Below are 20296 nucleotides of genomic sequence, written 5' to 3'. Positions count from 1 at the left end.
AGAGTTATTCCAGCACTTTGTGTCTCTTTTTGAAGACCAGCATCTGCAGTTCCTTGTTTCTCCACTTGGTTGTCTAGTTTTGTGGAAGGAGGTTAGTAATTTGAAGGAATGTCTGTGTTGTAAGACGTGTGAAGGAGAAATTGGGGCTATGGTGTTATTGGTAGATATGTTCCACAGAAGCAACTATTTAAGTATTTAAGTTTTGGCATGTGCTGTGATGTCTCATTTAATAAATGCTCCTGGAATTTCCTGTGTTACTTTTAGTCCATGATAACTGCATCGAGGAGTATTCACATCTGCTCCTGAGAACTGCTAACATAGGAGGAGGTAAATCAGAAAATCTCCGCATGGGTGATCTTGCGTGAAGCTAAGAGGTATTCACAGATAAAATAACAATAAAATACTTTAAAACGTATTATTTGGCTGCAAAATTCTGCATAACAGGTCTTGGGTTTTAGCAATCAAGGATAGCCAAATCCAAAAAAATAATTTAGAGATCATCACTGAGATTTTGCCTATCACTTTAAGGGGCCACTGCAGATGGCTGCTATACAAGCTGTATCTCCTTCATTTGTCATTGTGTTAAAGATACAGATGCCCATCCCAAATATTTAAACAACAGGCATGACCTTTGCCTTAAAATCAGGATCAACTGTGGGTCACAAAATTAAAATTTATTTCCTGCTCTGCCATTTCCATACAGTTTCTACCCACAACAGATAAAAATAAAATTATTCAGTCATATTATCACAATCCAAGAGACAATAAGATTAATCTTGATCCAATTTAAAACCTACTGCAGTGGATTGGTTTCATCTGTTGAATATCAAATGTAGCTTTGCATTTATGGAGTGAAATCGCACATGCAATGTAATATTGCTCTTCATTCTCCAACATCTAATCTATCTATCTATCTATCTATCTATCTATCTATCTATCTATCTATCTATCTATCTATCTATCTATCTATCTATCTATCTATCTATCTATCTATCTTTCTACCTTTCTATCTATCTATCTATCTATCTATCTATCTATCTATCTATCTATCTATCTATCTATCTATCTATCTATCTATCTATCTATCTATCTATCTATCTATCTATCTATCTATCTTTCTGTATATTTCTAAAACTCTCGGTTTGTTTGCATGTATGTGTGTATGTGTGCACCATAACTTTGGGGTTCTGCACAGCCAAAACGGTACACCATAGCGCCACAATTTTTGGCCCACCTTACTCACCATTATCCAGGGCACAATTTGAAACAACACTCATTCAAATTGAAGCTACATTTCTAAAGCTAAAGAGATTTTAAAGTTAAAAAAATTCCTTTCTAACCCATTTCTTGAAAGTGCTCAATGTATGACGTCACAATGGGGCACGTACGATTTCATTTGCGCTTCCCTCCTCACTCGCCAAAACAAGATGGCCGCCGGCAGCGGGCCCGCCCTCCCGGGGTCAGTGGCTCCCTCTCCCTCGCCCCTCTCCCCTCGCCCCTCACACCTCGCCCGCACCCGGCCTCTTGCACCTCGCCCCTTGCCCGCACCCGGCCCCTTGCACCTCGCCTCTCGCCCGCACCTGGCCCCTCGCCCGCACCCGGCCCCTTGCACCTCGCCTCTCGCACTGCACCGAGGGAGACTCGAACGCCGGCAGTCAGCGCTGAATGCACGGGCACTGGTAAGTAGCTTTCGCTGCCAACGGGTCCACGGAGGGGAGTGGGCGTGGGGGCCGAGTGGGTGGAGGGAAGGGTGGGGGTAGGGGGGGAGTGCGGGTGGGTGGGAGGGGGAGAGTGGGGGTGGGATGATGAGGGGTGCGGGGGAAGGGGGCAGTGGGGGTGGGGGGAAGAGAGAGTGGGGGTGCAGGGGAAGGGGACAGTGGGGGTGGGGGAAGAGAAAGTGGGGAGGGGGGGAAGGGGGACAGTGGAGGGCAGGAGAGAGTGGGGGGGTGGGGAGAGTGGGGGAGGAGAGAGTGGGGGTGGGGGGAAGGGGGGATGGGGAGAGTGGGGGGAAGGAGGGAAGATTGGAGGGGGGGTGCGGGCAGGGAGAGTGGGGGTGGGGGAGGGGAGGCAGGGCTGGGGGAGTGGGGGTGGGGGCAGGGGAGGGGAAAGTGGGGGTGGGGTAGGGGGGATGGAGTGGATCAGTGGGGGAGGAGCGGGGATAAGGGGGATTGATTGGGGGGGGATTGAGTGGGGGGGGGTTGAGTGGGGGGGGATTGAGGGTGCTACACCAATACAGGAGAGGCTTTGGGTCCAGGGCTCACTCAGTCACACCCTCTCCCCTTCCCTGTTCCCCCTCTACGAGGAATGGGCCCAACGGGTCCACTTGGTCTAATTGTTATTAAAAGTGCAGATATTATTATTTTGTCATTTTGGATTGTTTTATGATTTATTAATATATTTGTTGGCATATTACTCAATGAAATGTGCAGTTGCAAAAGAACTTCCAGGTCAAATCTAGAGGATATGAGATTGTTATCTGTCAATATATCAACTAAGAAAAGATTAATGAAAAGACAAAAACTGCAAATGGTGGAAATCTGAAATTAACACAGAGAAAAAGAGTTAACATCTCAGGTCACTGACGTTTCATCAGATTTGGCTTCTTTTTTACAGAGGCAGGAAATTGAAATGACATTTCTATTTTGAACAATGCCTTGAAAGGTTTATGTAATCAACATCTATATCTGCGATCTACATTTATAGTGTAAGATTTGAGAAGTTTTCCCTCATTTGGAAAGCAACACCAAACCAAAGAGCTGCAGTTTGGACATTTTAAACGAGAGACTGGTGCTGATAGCGGAGAAAGGCTGCGGTCAGATTAACAAAGGATGTCACAATCCGTGGGTCCTAAAATGGCCGCAGGACATCGTGACCAGCCACAAAAAGTAAAAACCTTACAACCCAGTCTCTAGGTTTCTGCAAAGCCACGGCCAGAACAAAGGATGGGTATTGGCCATGCAGAAACCTACGAAACCAGGTCGGAGTCCAGACACTGGGGCGCTGACATCAGCATACTCACAATGCCCCAAGCCGACCTAAACAGTTCATCTCGGTGAGGGGGCACAATAGCCCATAGAAAACTACCTGGTAGGTGATGGGAAACCAGTTAACACCCATCACCTCACAACGAAATACCAATTAACACCGTCTGGCCATCCCCGGTATCCCCGAACATAAGCGCAGATCAGAAGAAAACTCATACATATCTTTTTGAACAAAGAGATTCCAAGATCTGGCGGGAGATTGGACGGGTCAGAAATAGTATAACTGGCCATGACTTTTGGGTTTTAAACTCAAGAAGAAATACTGGAAGAAGAAGCTGAAGCAAGAAGAAAACCTGCAAGGAACGCAAGCAGGCAAGAAAACGGATGCAAGGAAGCAAGTCAAACGGATGCAGGAGGAAGAAAAGACAGGCAAGAAGATGCGAAGTGCAAGAAAGAGGAACCGGCACGCAACTCGAGAAGAAGTACTGCAAGACGAACAGCCAGTAACCCCAGTAATAGCCCCATGGTGAGTAGGTACCCCAATTCTGCATATCCTGGACATAGTTTAGTGTAGAGGGAGGGTGGTTTGAATAAACGTGGGTGTGTAAAGGAATGTGTGTTGGTCAATTTTGCGATGTGTCGTACGTTCCCCATCTTACAGTCGTGTATATGTCTTGTAGAACTGTGTGTGTTTTATGATTCATAGTTATAAATATTCATGTGATTCGGTGTGTGTTTTATAGACATGTCTTATAGAACTGTATAAGTATTCATGGACAATAGTCCCAAGCGCTAAATAAAAGCCTTTTTCATTTAAACCCTGGTTTTCAAATCTGGTCTGGTTGAATTTTTCTGCACTATAAACGCTCCTGCATCTAAGTCCAGTGTCTAGAACCGTAGGGGGTGAGTGGGTCGAACCACTCAGGGGGAACCAGTGTGCGCGGCCTGGTCAAGGGATCAGAGCAAGGCACGGGGACCTTAGGTCGGGCGAAAGCTCGGCACAGAAACCCCTTACAATAGGCAAACATATTTTAGAAACCATCAGATCCACTTGATTTTCAATTGTTCAACTTTGTAAAAAATGTTCAGCATATCAAGAAATTATAGGTCAGCGTGCTTCACGGCAGTGATTGAGAAGCTATTGAGATCCAGAAAATCAACATCCAAGGGATCTATGGCGACTTGGTGATTTGGATTCAGAACTGCCTTACTCATATCAGAGGGTTATGGTTGAGGAAGTTATTCTGGCTGGAGGTCTGTGACCAGTAGTTCTGCAGCAATTCTGTTGTTTGTGATATAAACTTGGATGTAAATGGGCTAGTTAGTAAGTTTTCAGATGACACCAAGATTGCTGCAGTCTCAGACTCAGGAAGGCTGGTAAAGTATACAGTGGAATATAGATCAGCTACAGTGATGGGTGGAGAAATAGCAGATGGAGTTTAATCCAAACAAGTGTGAATTGCTGCAATTTGGGAGGTTGAATGTAACAGGAAAGGGTGCATTTAATAGTAATACCCTTAACAGCATTGTTGTACAGAGGGACCTTGTGGACCATGTCCATAACTCACTCAAAGTAGCAACATAAGTAGATGGAATGGTAAAATAAGTGTGTGGTATGCTTATATGTTTAAAAAAGGTCTTCTAATCTCCAAGGAACAAATATTCTCTCTCAATAGATGCTACTTAACTTGCTGAGTATTTTCTGCATTTTCTATTTTAATATCATTGTTCAGTGGAGGCAACTGTTTGGAGATTGGGGCGAGGATACCTTGTTAAGGCAGAGTAAATTACTTTTCTTGCCTGTGTTTAATTTCTGAGATGCTCTCATTTGGCAGCAATTTCAGGCTGACAGAATGTATATGCAATGACATAGTTTCCTTGATAAACATAAAAGTTCAAGCAGAAATGTAAAGATGAAAATTTCACGAGGTTAAAAAACATTGCGAAAAATTAGCATGGTGGTGTGTTAACTTAAAGAATGAATTTGTATGTTATTCTAATTTAATGTGATTCTAAGTGGTTTCCTACCACTGATATCCTAAAATATTTGTGTTGTAATTGAAATAGTTGATTGTCATGTAGATAATTACTGCTCAGGATGTTAAGGAACTCATTCTATACAATGAAAAATTAACCAACCTTTTTTGTTTTGGTTGTCTTTTGATAGGTGTCTGACAAAGGCTTCTTTTTTTCCTTAATTGCTGCTTTAGAGAAGAGTTCCTCAAATTTTTCAGCATCTTGAATGCTTGGTTCTTCCAATGATTCCCAAATTGTTGACACATCAGCATTTCTACAATAATAAAGTAAATTATTATTTACAAGTCACTGGACTTATCGTAGCTAACCAATAAGATAGAGGCATTGCAAATGAACATTTTGCAAGTGCGAACATTTGCAAGTCTTGTAGCTGGAAACATAAAACAAACAAAATCTTAAACTACCACACAAATCTTTACGTAAACTTATATTTAGTTGCATTTAGAAAGATGTTTGGCTTGATTTAAACTTTAATCACAATAAATTATTTAAATCAGCGGGCCAACTGAAAAAAAACTACAATCTGAAACATGCAAGCACAGAAATGAATTGATATCATATTGGTAAAGATCAATACATTAGCACGTACCATATACACCCAAAACAGGCAATCAAGTTTTTTTGCATGTGCAAATAAGGCAAAGAATACCTGTTTCACACTAAACTGTAAGGATGCTTAAAAGGCAATTAGATAGATAAATGAGCAGATAGGGAATAGAGGAGACAGCCATATGAACAGGTAAAGTATAAAGAATACATATAGCATTTGTTCAAAGATGGGATTAGTTTGATTGGCAGCATGTTCAACATAGACATGGTGGGCCTTAGGTGTGTTCCACTGCTGTACTATTGTAAGTCCCATGTAATAAAGAGGGCACACTTCCACTCCTCTCCATCTGATCTCCATCCGCACTCTTGTTTACCCAAAGACATTTGTTGGTTTTGAAGTGGCCCAATCTTATGTATATTTTGCTGGTAGATTTGCCGCTTTCTCAAGATAAATTCATGATAGCAATTGCATTTTGAAGCCTTTCTGATTCTTACTCTGATGATATTTTCCAAATTTTGCAATATGGATGTATAGTCTCCCAGAATAAAGCAACATTAGTCCTGAAACCCCCATGGTTCACCCTAAGAAAAGAAAATACACATTGGAAAATGGAATACAAAAGAGAAATTACAATTAAAAGTATTTTGGAGCTTCTGTTCAAGAAACTACTTCTATTCAAGTTATTAGGTCCAGACATAGGTATCTATTGACACTTTGTTGCTGCACAGAGGATAATAATTGGAGTTAGTAAGCATGACATAACTCCAATGTGAAATGGTAATCTTTCTGCTGGGTAAAGTATACTTTGGTCACACACATTAAGCACATCAAGAGAAATTCTTTGTAAGACAGTTGAGTGTGTTCAAAACTATGCTGTGAATGAGATGTGGCAGTACACACAGAGATAACAGATAAAAGGAGAATTTGGGATTAGGATCTTCTTTTAGCAATATCAAGCCTTATTCTAGCACATTACACATATGAGAATCCTTCATAGATCTACATCCATAGATTCCATTCCCAAAAGGCCCATGTCATGATCATTAAGATGATCAGAAAAATAGTTGGTTGAAGAAATATTAGCCCTAACTCTTTCCTGCTATGCTCCATAGAATTGCAACAATGCTCTGCCTCAGAAGGCAGTGAAGTCCAATTCGCTGGATGCTTTCAAGAGAGAGATCGATAGAGCTCTTAATAATAGCGGAGTCACGGGGTATGGGGAGAAGGCAGGAACAGGGTACTGATTGTGGATGATCAGCCATGATCACATTGAATAGCGGTGCTGGCTCGAAGGGCCGAATGGCCTACTCCTGCACCTATTGTATATTGTATCTCAACTTGTTTTCATGTACTTTTAATCCCATTATTAATCAGATATATGTTATCACCTTTTTGACCGTTTTTGACGAATGAAAACAAAACCAACAGCATTTTCTCACTGGATCTCTTACATAAGGAAGGACATTTGGTTTTACCACAGGAATATTCTATTTCCCCTTTATAACTTATTTATATTACAACCCTAGGTATTATCAAGGAATACTGCAGAGGAGCAACATAAATATATAGGAAGGAACTGTAGGTGCTGGTTTAAACTAAAGACAGACACAAAAAGCTGGAGTAACTCAGTGGGTCAGGCAGCATCTCTGGAGAAAAGGAATAGGTCACCTTTCGGGTTGAGACCCTTCTTCAGACAGAGTCAGGGGAAAAGGCCCTACTAAGTATCACATGCTGCTCATTTTAAGACTGGAGAGAAGCTATTTCTGAGATTTGAAAATCAATCACGTATATATTGTACATATTCAAATAACAGGCATCCAATTTTATTTTACTAGTTTTCTACTCATTCTATTGGTAGATGCACTTTTATTTGCATGTTCGATCCTTTCCTGTTACAAAGATCCATCAAGGTCCCAGCAATTTTCTCTCTTGTCTCTCTCACCAATGTAGGATGGTACCCAATGGATCCTGTGGACGTATCCACCTTAACATTCTTCAAAAGAGCCAACACCAATTCATTCTAGATCTCAACATGCTCTAGAATATTAGCAAATCCCATTGTGATCTCACTATCCACCACATCCTTCTCCTTGGTGAATACATGTGGAAAGTAGTTGTTCAATACCTTACCCACTTCCTCTGGCTCCAGGCATAGATTCCCTACAGGGAAGTCCCATTATCTCTCTACTCTCTTGTTTGTAATGCATGGATAAAATGCAGTAATGATCAAACTCGAAAAAAATGAACCGGACTACAAAAATCAGACGGGTGATTCTTAGAGTCTAACTGTATATGGTAGCTCCTCAATACATAATCTTGTCACCAATGACACATTATAAAAAGGGAGGCTGACAAAGGACACCAGGGAAGCCTATATAAATAAAGTTTAAGATCAAGATCAATTTCAATTAATAAAAAAGCATCCACCTGACATTGATTGAAAACAGTGATTCACAGTAAGTTGGCCACTGCAAAATGCTAAAGAAATTTGAAAAGTTGAATGTGTTGGATAACATAAAGACACTGGGCTTCAAAGTGAAAAAACATCCAATTGTGAATATGTCAATTAACCTATTTACCGATATGTGAATATAGAATGTTAAAATAAATGTGTCTACGTTTAAATGTCAAAACAGGCTTTTATTTTCAGTACCTGGAAACCTTTAGCTGAATTCTTGTCCAATATAAAGGCTTCATTGGAAGACGAGGTTCAACTATAGGTTTCCTTGCATCTCTGTCTTTAGTCGAGCTGATGTTCGTGGGATTTGGATTTCCAAATGGGAATGGTGGAGGTGGAGGTGCAGAGCCAGGGAGTGGTGGTGGAGGGGGAGGTCCAGAGCCAGGGAGCGGAGGTGGAGGGGGAGGTCCACACCCAGGGAGCGGAGGTGGAGGGGGAGGTCCAGAGCCAGGGAGTGGAGGTGGAGGGGGAGGTCCAGAGCCAGGGAGCGGAGGTGGGGGGGGAGGTGCAGAGAAAGGGAGAGGAGGTGGAGGGGGAGGTACAGAGCCAGGGAGCGGAGGTGGAGGGGGAGGTCCAGAGCCAGGGAGCGGAGGTGGAGGGGGAGGTCCAGAGCCAGGGAGCGGAGGTGGAATGGGAGGTGCAGAGCCAGGGAGAGGTGTCGTCAAACATTGAAAGTGTTCTGACAATGGGAATGATGACGGAGATCGAGCAGGCTGAGTTTCTGAGACTTGTGAAGCCAAGGTTTGTGAGGACCATGAAGATTCTTCATTTGTCGTCTGTTTAGATTGAGATGACTGGCCATTCAAATTCAAGGAAGCAAGGCTCAGCTTCCCTGGGATACTTAGATTACTTCTGGGTGTTCTGCTGTCTTCTTGGTTCAGTTGCATGAAAGTTTCTCTATCAGTCTGAATGCAAACATTGCGAAATGTCTTTGGCACAAGTTCATCAACAGTGGAAACAGAAACATCTCTTGTTTCAGGTTTTCCCTCTCTTGTTTTATTTTCCAAGTTATTTTTCAGTTGTGCAATGGTTTCTTCAAACTTAGATATTGCTTCAGCATGTTCCCCACGGATATGGAAAAGTTTAAACTCAAATTCTTGCTGTTGGGAAACAGAATAAAAATTAATGCTATTGCACACTTATGCAACATATAATTATGCTGTTGGCCCTTAATTTGACATTGCTTGCTTAAATTTTACGAGCAGTTTGACATTCTATTCGAATAACCATATTTCCCTCCTGTGTAACTTTGCTGTCTAAATTGGGTCTAAGCACAAGTTTTGCCCGTTGGCCTGAATGTGCTGAGTCAGAGCAAGTTTCCCGGAATGAACCATTCATAATAATAAACCACAGGTCGTATTGCTATTACTTTGACAAAAACTGCAGATCTGTGGCAAAAAAAAAGAGAGCTGTTGGAGGAACTCAGCAGACTGGGCAGCATCTGTGGAGGGACATGGACAGTTGACGTTTTGGGTTGAGACCCTTTACTTGATCTGAAAGAGTGGAAGGGAAAAATGGGAGGACGGTGGGATCCAGCTGGGGAGTGAATGATTGGCTAATAAGCATCAGGCATGGGTGGATGTGGGGGGAAGGGTGGAGAGAGCAACAGAGAGTGAAGGAGCTGGGGAGACAACAAAGGACTGCAGATTGTGTATTCAACAAGGAAAGAGTGGAACAAAATAAGGGAGGGATGGTGGCAGATGATAGGGGGGGGTGAGGTGAAGAAACAGGATAATAGGGGCTGGGGGCTATTGTGGGAAGAATGGAGAGTGTGCAAAAACCAGAGTAAATTGGAAGAGATTGAAAAGGATGGAGGGGATTACCCAAGTAAAATATAAGGTGCTTTTTCTGAGTTGAGTGTGGCCTCACCCTGGCAGTGGAGAGGCCCGTGGACAGAGGGTTCAGTGTGGGAATGGGAAGGAGAATTAAGGTGACCTGACCTGTGATATTGCCTCAACCGCCGTAGCACCAGAATGGGAAGAGATAACCACAGGAAAAAAATTCAGAGAGAATTGTTTTTTTGCTAAACTCCAAACATGGTCTTGGTCTGCCGCAGCCCATATTGGGATCAAGTATAGTTTTAGACAACAACCTAAAGCTGATCTCTTGATTCTCTCACATTACACCAACCTGTAGCCCTCGCGCATAACCTGTTAGTAAATTTGGTAGACAGGATTGTAACCAAATGCTGGAGAAATCAGTTGCCACAATTTAAATTCAGCAAAGTGATCAAAGGTCATGCAAGTGAGATCCCTCTTCACAAAGTTGTCAAGTTAGTATTAGCTCTACGGAGAAACAATCCTGCTAGTCCAATTGGCTTCCCTTTCCTGATAACCAAATGAATTATTTCCTTTCAGAGACCTATATAGCTCTCTTTTGAAAGCCTTCATTATATTTGCATCCATTATTATCCCTAGCCATGCACATACACATTCCCTGTTCAACAAACTAGTTTCTTCCTGTCACCTTTGGTTCTTTTGCCAATTACTTTCATTCTACAATCCTCAGTTCCTCACTCCTCCATCAACTCTGTCTTTATCCTTCATGCTTTTAAATACCATCAAACAATACTCTTGCAAATTACTCTTTTCCAAGGTAAACAATACAAGCTTTTACGTTCTCTCTGTAAACTGAAGTCTCTCATCCCTGGAATCATTTTGACATATTTGTTCTGCAATCTATGGAATGCCATCACGTGCTTTCTAAAATGTGGAGTCCATTGCTGGATACAACATGCCAGTTGTGATGAAACCAATGGTTTATAACAATTTACCATGATTTCCTTGTATCTGTACTCAAAGCGCCAATTTATAAAATCCAAGATATTTTCTAACCAATTTTTTTAATCTTGTCCTGCCCTTTCAATGAATTATGCATGCATATCCACAAACCTCCATGCTCTTGTACTGCATTCAGAATTTTACCTTTTAGTTTATACTAGAACAAGTGGACCCGTTGGGCCTAAATCTCTCCTGCATTGGTGCAGCACCCCCCCCTTCCCCCCCTTGCCCTCCCCCCACTCCATCCCCCTCAACCCCCCTTATCCTCCCTCCTCTCCCTCCCTCCCACCCCTCCACCCCCCTCCCTCCCTCCACCCTAGGAGATAAAATGTGAATAACTTTAAAAAATATGAATAACGTTAAATATAACACCGATTTCAATGAAACTTCTTCCATTAGCACCAAAGGGACGACGGTGAGTAAGGTGGGCCTAAGATTGCTACGCTATCGTGTACCATTTTGGATGTAGTTCAGGAACAAACAACCGAGTTTTAGTACATAGATTGCTTCTTCATCCCATCCAAATGTAATATTGGATATTTTATTTGCTTCCTACCTGCCCATTCCACAAACCTTTCTCTATCTCCTTGAAGGCTATTACTATATTTATTACCAATCACTGCACCTCACAGTTTTGTGTCGGTTACAAATCGGAAACTGTGCCTATGCCATCAAGTCTAAATCATTAACATATATTTAGAAAGGCAGTGGTGCTTGTATTTCTGCAACCACAGAAATATCTTTCTATTCCTCTAATTGCATAATTCTTAATAATTATTACTCTCTTGATCGTTCTTCACTTTGACCGACCTATGGTGCCATGGTCATGTCTCTTTGCTGCAGTTGTCAGAGGTATTCATCAGTATCCAGGACTGATTGCACATCAAGATGTCCTCAGGGATCACATTAAGTACTTACCTAATCCTTTTTTATTGCTTCTCTGGTGCCAGCCTTTCCCACACATCCTGCTTAAACTGTAGGGTGACCATGACGAAACATGCTATGCACTAAAGAATCAGGCTCGTGATTGGTCTGAGGCGGCATCAGCTGTTGCCAAGTTCTAAAATGCACAGCTCAATGCCTGCCATTGCCCAAGATATGGAATGCATCCTGAAGTTCTGCCATTGGGTGGAGCAGATATTCTACAGGATTGAGGTGTTTTAATCACATCTTTTAAGCTCACAATGGAGAAACAAGGAACTGCAGATGCTGGTTTATACAATAAACCAGCCACTGTACTGCCTTACAGTGCCAGAGACCCGGGTTTGATCCTGACGACAGCTGCTGTCTGTACGGAGTTTGTACGTTCTCCCTGTGACCGCGTGGGTTTTCACCGGTTTCCTCCCACACTCTGAAGGCGTACAGATTTGTCGGTTAATTGGCTTTTGTAAATTGTAAATCAGACCTAGAGTGTAGGATAGTACTAATGTACGGGGTACATAGATACATAGACGGGATACATAGATACATTCGGCCCTTCGAGCCACCATTGCTGATCATCCACAATCAGTACCCCATTCCTGCCTTCTCCCCATACCCCTTGATTCCGCTAGCACTAAGAGCTCTATCTAAATCTATTTTCAATGCATCCAGTGAGTCGGCCTCTACTGCCTTCTGAGGCAGAGAATTCCACAAGTTCACAACTTTCTGGGTGAAAATGTTTTTCCTCATCTCAGTTCTAAATGGCTTACCCCTTATTCTTAAACTGTGGTCCCTGGTTCTGGACTCCCCCAACATTGGGAACATGTTTCCTGCATTTAGCATGTCCAATCCCTTAATAAATGTATATGTTTCTATAAGATTCTTTCTCATCCTTCTAAATTCCAGTGAATACAAGCCCTGTCACTGCACTCCCTCAATATCAAGAATGTCCTTCCTCAAATTTGGAGACCAAAACTGCACACAATACTCCAGGTGTGGTCTCACCAGGGCCCTGTACAACTGCAGAAGGACCTCTTATACTCAACTCAACTTGTTATGAAGGCCAACATGCCATTAGCTTTCTTCACTGCCTGTTGTACCTGCATGCTTACTTTCAGTGACTAATGTACAAGGACACCCAGGTCTCATTGCACTTCCCCTTTTCCTAACCTGACACCATTCAGATAATAATCTGCCTTCCCGTTCTTGCCACCAAAGTGGATAACCTTACATTTATCCACATTATACTCATCTGCCATGCATCTGCCCATTCACCCAACCTGTCTAAGTCACCTTGCATTCTCATAGCATCCTCTTCACAGTTCACACTGCTTCCCAGCTTTGTGTCATCTACAAATTTGCTAATCATTTATGTTTATTGTAAATAGCTGCGGTCCCAGCACCAAGCCTTGCGGTACCCCACCTGTCACTGCCTGCCATTCTGAAAGGGATCCTTTAATCCCTACTCTTTGTTTCCTGTCCGCCAACCAATTTTCTATCAATACCCTACCCCCAATACCATGTGCTCTAATTTTGCCCACTAATCTCCTGTGTGGGACCTTATCAAAGGCTTTCGGAAAGTCCAGGAACACTACATCCACTGACTCTCCTTTGTCCATTTTACTTGTTACATCCTCAAAAAATTCCAGAAGATTTGTCAAGCATGATTTCCTCTTCGTAAATCCATGCTGACTTGGACAGATCCTGTTACTGCTATCCAAATGCGCTGCTATTACATCTTTGTTAATCGACTCCAACATCTTCTCCACCACGGATGCCAGGCTAACTGGTCTATAATCCCCTGCTTTTTCTCTCCCTCCTTTCTTGAAAAGTGTGATAACATTAGTTCCCCTCCAATCCACAGGAACTCATCAGAATCTAGAGAACATTGGAAAATGATCATGGGGTGATTGCTGGTTGGCGCATGCTGAAACTCCAAAATCGAAAGTAAATACGTGTAGGTGATGTTTCGGGTGCAGACCCTTCTTCAGATTGATTGGTTTCATGTGCTTCTTTTAAACAGTGAGGCTCAATTCTCATGTTCCATTTAATCTCATAGTCATTTGACTACATATTTTGTAATGCAATAAATTCAAAACTTTTGTGCTTCAATACATATATACTTTGCAATGTTCAATTTTGTAATTTGGCTCCCTAGTCCTTTATTGACTTCAGGATTTGAGGTTAAAGGTCCTATCCTTTATGGGTATGGGTATGGGGAGAAGGCAGGAACGGGGTACTGATTGAGAGTGATCAGCCATGATTAGCTGGCTCGAAGGGCTGATTAGCTGGCTCGAAGGGCTGAATGGCCTACTCCTGCACCTATTGTCTATTGTCTATTGTCTATCCAAGCAACAGCTCAGCAATTAAATTAACCAGCGACATCTGATAACATAGATTATTAAAAAAGTCATGGATAAGTGGTGGAAACGATTAAAGAATCAATTGGAACATTGTCCTTTGTATTGGAGATTTGAAACACCGCGGAGATAGGGAAGAGGGAGAGAATAGAAGTTATCTGCATTATAACATCTATACTTTGTGCTCCTGTCATTGAGATTTAGTTACCAGCATTATATTTTCTTTTAAATTGGATGTAAAATACTTGGAAAACTCGGTTCTTGTTCTCCAAGTAGATTTTGAATGGCGACTTCTCAGCCCAAAAACAAATTTTCATTCTCCCAATTAAATACTTCAAAATATACTGTTTCTAAAATACTGCTTTAATCCTATAAAACAACATATTTCTGCCTCTTCCATGTGTGGATAGTTCCAATTTAAATTAGCACTCTTTAACATGTATATTATATTTTTACATTATGTTTTTTTCATACTTACACAATGTATAAAATACAGTATAGGTGAACACTTGTGCTTTTCTTGCCTGGTTTGCTCTCTATAATTCTTCAATTTGTTTGGCTGTTCGATTATCTTGATGTAAGACAGGGTCAGCATTGAATTAGTACTTGGCAGCAACCAATGCTGCAAAAAGAGAAATCTATGCCATGAAACTTCATTATATATCTTATTGTGAGCTTTTGTCCACATCAGTTTGAAGATAACTGCACCATTGCCTGCTGCACAAACAAGGGCATTCATTTTGACAGTGACTTGCCACAGCTCATGGAAGTTGGCATTGCTGATTACTCTGATCTGTAAAGGGATGGCCAGCACAATGTTCTACAAACTGGTGCAAGATCACAGAAGTACACTCTGCACTCATAATGTCATAATCCTATTTATTTGCCAGTGAATTTAAATTGAATGGTGAGAAAACATCCTTAAAAAAAAAGCAATTCTGCATCTAGACATAGAAAATAGGTGCAGGAGGAGGCCATTCAGCCCTTTGAGCCAGCACCGCCATTCATCGCGATCATGGCTGACCGTCCCCAATCAATAACCCGTGCCTGCCTTCTCCCCATATCCCTTGATTCCACTAGCCCAGAGAGCTCTATCTAACCCTCTCTTAAATCCATCCAGTGATTTGGTCTCCACTGCCCTCTGTGGCAGAGAATTCCACAAATTCGCAACTCTCTGGGTGAAAAAGTTTTTTCTCACCTCAGTTTTAAATGGCCTCCCCTTTATTCTGAGACTGTGGCCCCTGGTTCTGGACTCGCCCAACATTGGGAACATTTTTCCTGCATCTAGCTTGTCCAGTCCATTTATAATTTTATACGTTTCTATAAGATCCCCTCTCATCCTTCTAAACTCCAGTGAATACAAGCCTAGTCTTTTCAATCTTTCCCCGTATGTCAGTCCCGCGATCCCAGGGATCAATCTCGTGAACCTATGCTGCACTGCCTCAATTACAAGGATGTCCTTCCTCAAATTAGGAGACCAAAACTGTACATAATACTCCAGATGTGGTCTTACCAGGGCCCTATACAACTGCAGAAGAACCTCTTTATTCCTATACTGAAATCCTCTTGTTATGAAGGCCAACATTCCATTAGCTTTCTTCACTGCCTGCTGTACCTGAATGCCAACTTTCAGTACCTGCTGTGCAAGGACACCCAGGTCTCGCTGCACCTACCCCTTACCTAACCTAACTCCATTGAGATAATAATCTGCCTCCTTGTTTTTGCCGCCAAAGTGGATATCCTCACATTTATCTATATTATACTAGTATCAGCCACGATCTGCCCACTCACTCAACCTGTCCAGGTCACCCTGCAACCTCCTAACATCCTCTTAACAGTTTACTCTGCCACCTAGCTTTGTGACATCCGCAAACTTGCTAGTGTTGCTTCTCTTCCAAATCATTAATATATATGGTAACCAGTTGCGGCCCCAACACCGAGCCTTGCGGCACTCCACTCGCCACTCCCTGCCATTCTGAAAAGGACCCGTTTACTCCTACTCTTTGCTTCCTGTCTGCCAACCAATTTTCTATCCATGTCAACACCCTACCCCCATCTAATTTTAATATCTAATTTTAACACATTGTTATTTCACCATCACAAGCATACAAAAAAAAGACTATAGTTGATGTAAATCTGAAATAAAACAAAACAGATGTCGCAAATACTTATAGGTCTACCATCTTCTGTGGAGAAACAATACTTCTGAGCTAATAGTATTGATTGCTTTCAGATAAACTGTTTCTTGTGACAAAAGTGATTGGCATCCCAAAGGACACAGATTTGATGTGAACCATAGGAAACACAAGGAGCTTTGCTTAAATTTGACTAGCATGTTATAGATAAAGAGCAGGGAAGTGGGATTAATTGGATGACTTCAACAGAGAGTTTCAAGAGGCTTAATGGAATGAGGTTATTCCAATGTGTTGGATCATTCTCTGACATTTATTAAGAAATTGTTACTCATGACTACTTCTCTGTCCAGTTTGAGAAAGTGAAGTCTTATTTTGCAGAGCTCACAAACAGAACAAGCCCTATGAAATTAGCATGCTCATTTTAATTACAAGATCATTTCAAATGTACATCAAAATAATTTGTTTCCATGATAAAGATTTATTTTTCACAAAATTCTAAGTTGACTCAATATTATTTCTGTGCTGTGCACATTGTGGTGACGCAAAAATTAAGTCTCCAAACATTGTAGGTATTCGAAGTAAAACTTTTGTTTACACATCAAAAACTCACACACAGGCTTCAGCAGTAATCCTTGTGACATCAATTACATCTCCTGTACTCAGAGTTCAATTTCAAACAAAAAACCCTCAATGAAACTGCAGAATGATCTCTTGGTCATTTAACTAACATTTAGTTGGTAGCTTGGATCATTAAAATGGTAATTTTTAAAAGCTGTGGGACAAGACAGAGACATGATGATACATAAACACATTGCGCCACTGCGTGGCAGGTTGCAGATCTACAGCTATATCCATTATAAATTGGTCAGGTCATTGAGGCGGCACTAAATTACACTTTCAGATTGCTTATAGGGAGAGGAAAACGACTACATTCCTGCACTCCATCCATTCTCGAAACACTTAATTGCCGGAGGCACAGAGCAGTTTCCTGATGGTCATAATAGCCAGCATTAGAATGGACAGAAAATAAAAACGATGATGGAAAAATGTTTGATAAGATGCACAATTTATTCCAGTTGATGTACAAAATAAGTACAATCTTACATAATGAGGAAGCATTGTCACAGAGGTAATTAATTACTCTGTGACAAAGTTTGAGAAGGAAACTGAAATAGTAAAATAAAGTAATCTTATTTAATAATCATAGCAATTTATTTAGCTGATTATTCACACTGTTAAGTTTATGTTGTACTACCAAGCAGGATGGAAGATCACCTGAACCAATAACCTAGTTAAAGATCATATTATCAGCTATTTTAAGATGTCACATATTAAGTTGCAGATGGAGGTGGAAATTGTTCCAAAGCCGAAAAAAAAATCACACTTAATTTTCATTTGAAGTATTTCAATGAGGGGTAATTGTATCCACTTGAATTGGTTAACAGAGAAAAAGATATAATTTGGAGCAAAAATGATCTGCTGGAAGAGGTCATCGGGTAAAGCATCATTTGTGGAATCAAAGGGATGGTCGATATTTTGGGACAAAATCCTACATCAGGGACAGAATCACCAGCCATCTCTTTGCCCTCACCGATGCTGCTTGCCAGTTTTTTCTTCCAGCAGTTTGTCTTTGCTCTAGATTCCAACATCTGCAGTTTCTTGTCTCTCTATGTAAATCCCAAAACAAACAGCAGGTTGCAAATGAGAAATTTTGTTTGTTTCAGCGATGTGTTGCCCAAAGAAACCAACAGGATGGCTCTTGATAGAGCCAAAATAGAAATATTAGACTAAATGGCCTTCTTCGGCATTATATAATTCTATGAATGAGAAAGAAAGATGCATTTAGCTCTTAGCTAAAACATTGAAGGAGAGAACAGAATGTTTAATGTTTACTTTTGAACTTCTTGCAATAACAATAATGTTCACTATTTTGTCCTCAGTTATTTGTGGCTATTTCAGATAAGTGAGAAACTGGAGATTCAATGAAAAATGACACCTTACATTGGTAAATTTGATAGGGCTGATTATAAAAGAGTTGACAGTGGCACGCAACGATGTGGTGTTACTATAACTCTTCTTTCGAGAACAAAAAAACAGGGAAAAATGTTATGGTCCTGCTGTGCTTCTGTCTTATTTTTCATACAGTGTATTCCTGTTATGTTGTTAATACCAGATACTATTCATGATGTTGCTGTGATTCATGTCTGCTTGAAACAAGATGATGCTTTAAAAACTGAGTGTGGAAATAACATTGTCCCAGATAATGCAGTTTCCAGCCTCCAGCAACTGCATAAGAAGTTGGTACAGCCACGTTTGGAGTACTTAGCATTCTTACAGTAGGAAGGATGTCACTGAACTGGAAAGGTTCAAAAGTGATTTACAAGGATGTTACTATGTCAGGAGAGTTTGAGCTATAAAGGTGAGACTGGATAGACTGAGTGTTGGAGGCTAAGGATGATTTTATCGAGGTTTATAAAATCATGAGGGGCATAGACAAGGTTTAATATGCCATGGTCTTTTCTATAAGGAATAGGTTCAATCTTAAAGGCGAAAGATTTTAAAGGAACCTGAGGGGTAACTTTTTACACAAGGGGCAATGCTAATATAAAACAACATAGTAATGGAAGGTTTTAGAGGTAGGTACAATTATGATATTTAAAAGATACTTGGATAAATACATGATAGGAAAGGTTTGGAGGGATGTAGATCAGACATAGGCTAGTGGGACTAGCTTGTTGGTATAGACGAGTTGGGTTAAAGGGCCTGTTTCCATATCATAGAGCTCAATGACTCCATGACACACAGTCCACATGCTATTTCTGGAGCCACTCAAACTTTCTAGGTCAGTTTGGTTCCACCTACACTGTTGCAGATGTCTTATGAAGCAGAATAGCCCATGCATGGTTACCAGATCTCACCCAACAGATCATGAAGGGTCTAACCATGAAAGGTGGCCTTCTTATAGCTTGCTCCTATCAAAGTCTTTTTCAAGTATTTTAAATGTCGTTCAAATCAAATATATTTTTAAAATGTTTGAAAGTTTGTAAATATGTAAAAAAAAATCAAAAGTAATACATTTACTTTGAAATACCTAAAAAGAATATACCACAATTAAGCTTGGTGACCTCGTTCAAATGATCCTAAATGTATCCATCATCTCAGCTCATGTCTGTATCAAGCTTCATGTCGGTATCAGATTCCATGCCGAGTCCAGCAGAAGAGCATGAGGTCAAGCCCACCGGCATCTGACCTTCAACTCATTGCTGGATTACATGTTATAATGTAAAGGCACGAAATTCAAGAAGAAAACAGCCTGAGGCTTGTAGTTGACAAATAGTTCTCTCCTGAACCAGCAGCTGAAAAACAACATATTCTATCTAACCTTATGAAAATGTTATCTGGGCAAATGAACTTGGCTGAATGTTTTAATTTAACCACTGGCATGGTTCTGCTTTAGCTGCTTCAGTGTGGTGTGTTCTTCAGAGGAAGAGCCCTTTATTAAAATATTGTTTCAGAGGGTAAATACCTTGTAGCATGCATCCACATCATTTCCATTTCTTCCAAATCATACTTGCACTTGCATTATAATTCCATACGTCAAGTCAAGTCAAGTCAATTTTATTTGTATAGCACATTTAAAAACAACCCACATTGACCAAAGTGCTGTACATCAGTGCAGGCACTAAACAAGAACATACAATGGCACACAAACCTAACAACACATACATAAACAGTTTACAGCGCCCACTCAGAGGGACTCAAACGCGAGGAAGTAGAAATAGGTTTTGAGCCTGGACTTAAAGGAGTCGATGGAGGGGGCAGTTCTGATGGGGAGAGGGATGCTGCTCCACAGTCTAGGTGCTGCAACTGCAAAAGCGCGGTCACCGCTGAGCTTAAGCCGAGACCGCGAGATAGTCAGTAGCCCCAAGTCGTCCGACCTGACCTGGAGATAGAGTCGTGGTTAAGAAAAGTGGTGGGTTACAAGAGAATTCTGAATGGCAATCACATTTCTGGAACTCAGCCCTTTCTCCATGGGTGATGCAAAAATATTTCAATGGTCTCATAGGCTGT

The 20296-nt window shown here is 41.2% G+C and overlaps 1 protein-coding gene across 4 annotated transcripts in view; it reads right to left on the bottom strand.

Moving 5' to 3' along the window:
* Nucleotides 1–20296, bottom strand: part of LOC144597267 (formin-like) — a 300339-nt gene that overhangs the window by 182347 nt on the left and 97696 nt on the right. For all 4 annotated transcript variants that reach the window (XM_078406376.1, XM_078406378.1, XM_078406379.1 and 1 more), the window contains 2 exons: nt 8225–9129; nt 5124–5274 (listed from right to left, as the gene is read on the bottom strand). In XM_078406376.1, the coding sequence (XP_078262502.1) occupies nt 5124–5274; nt 8225–9129 (1056 nt within the window). The remainder of the gene's footprint in view (nt 1–5123; nt 5275–8224; nt 9130–20296) is intronic.

The sequence above is a fragment of the Rhinoraja longicauda genome, chromosome 10 (genome assembly GCF_053455715.1).
Source record: "Rhinoraja longicauda isolate Sanriku21f chromosome 10, sRhiLon1.1, whole genome shotgun sequence".
NCBI classification, from domain to species: domain Eukaryota; kingdom Metazoa; phylum Chordata; class Chondrichthyes; order Rajiformes; family Arhynchobatidae; genus Rhinoraja; species Rhinoraja longicauda.
This window is presented reverse-complemented; position numbering and strand designations above follow the sequence as displayed.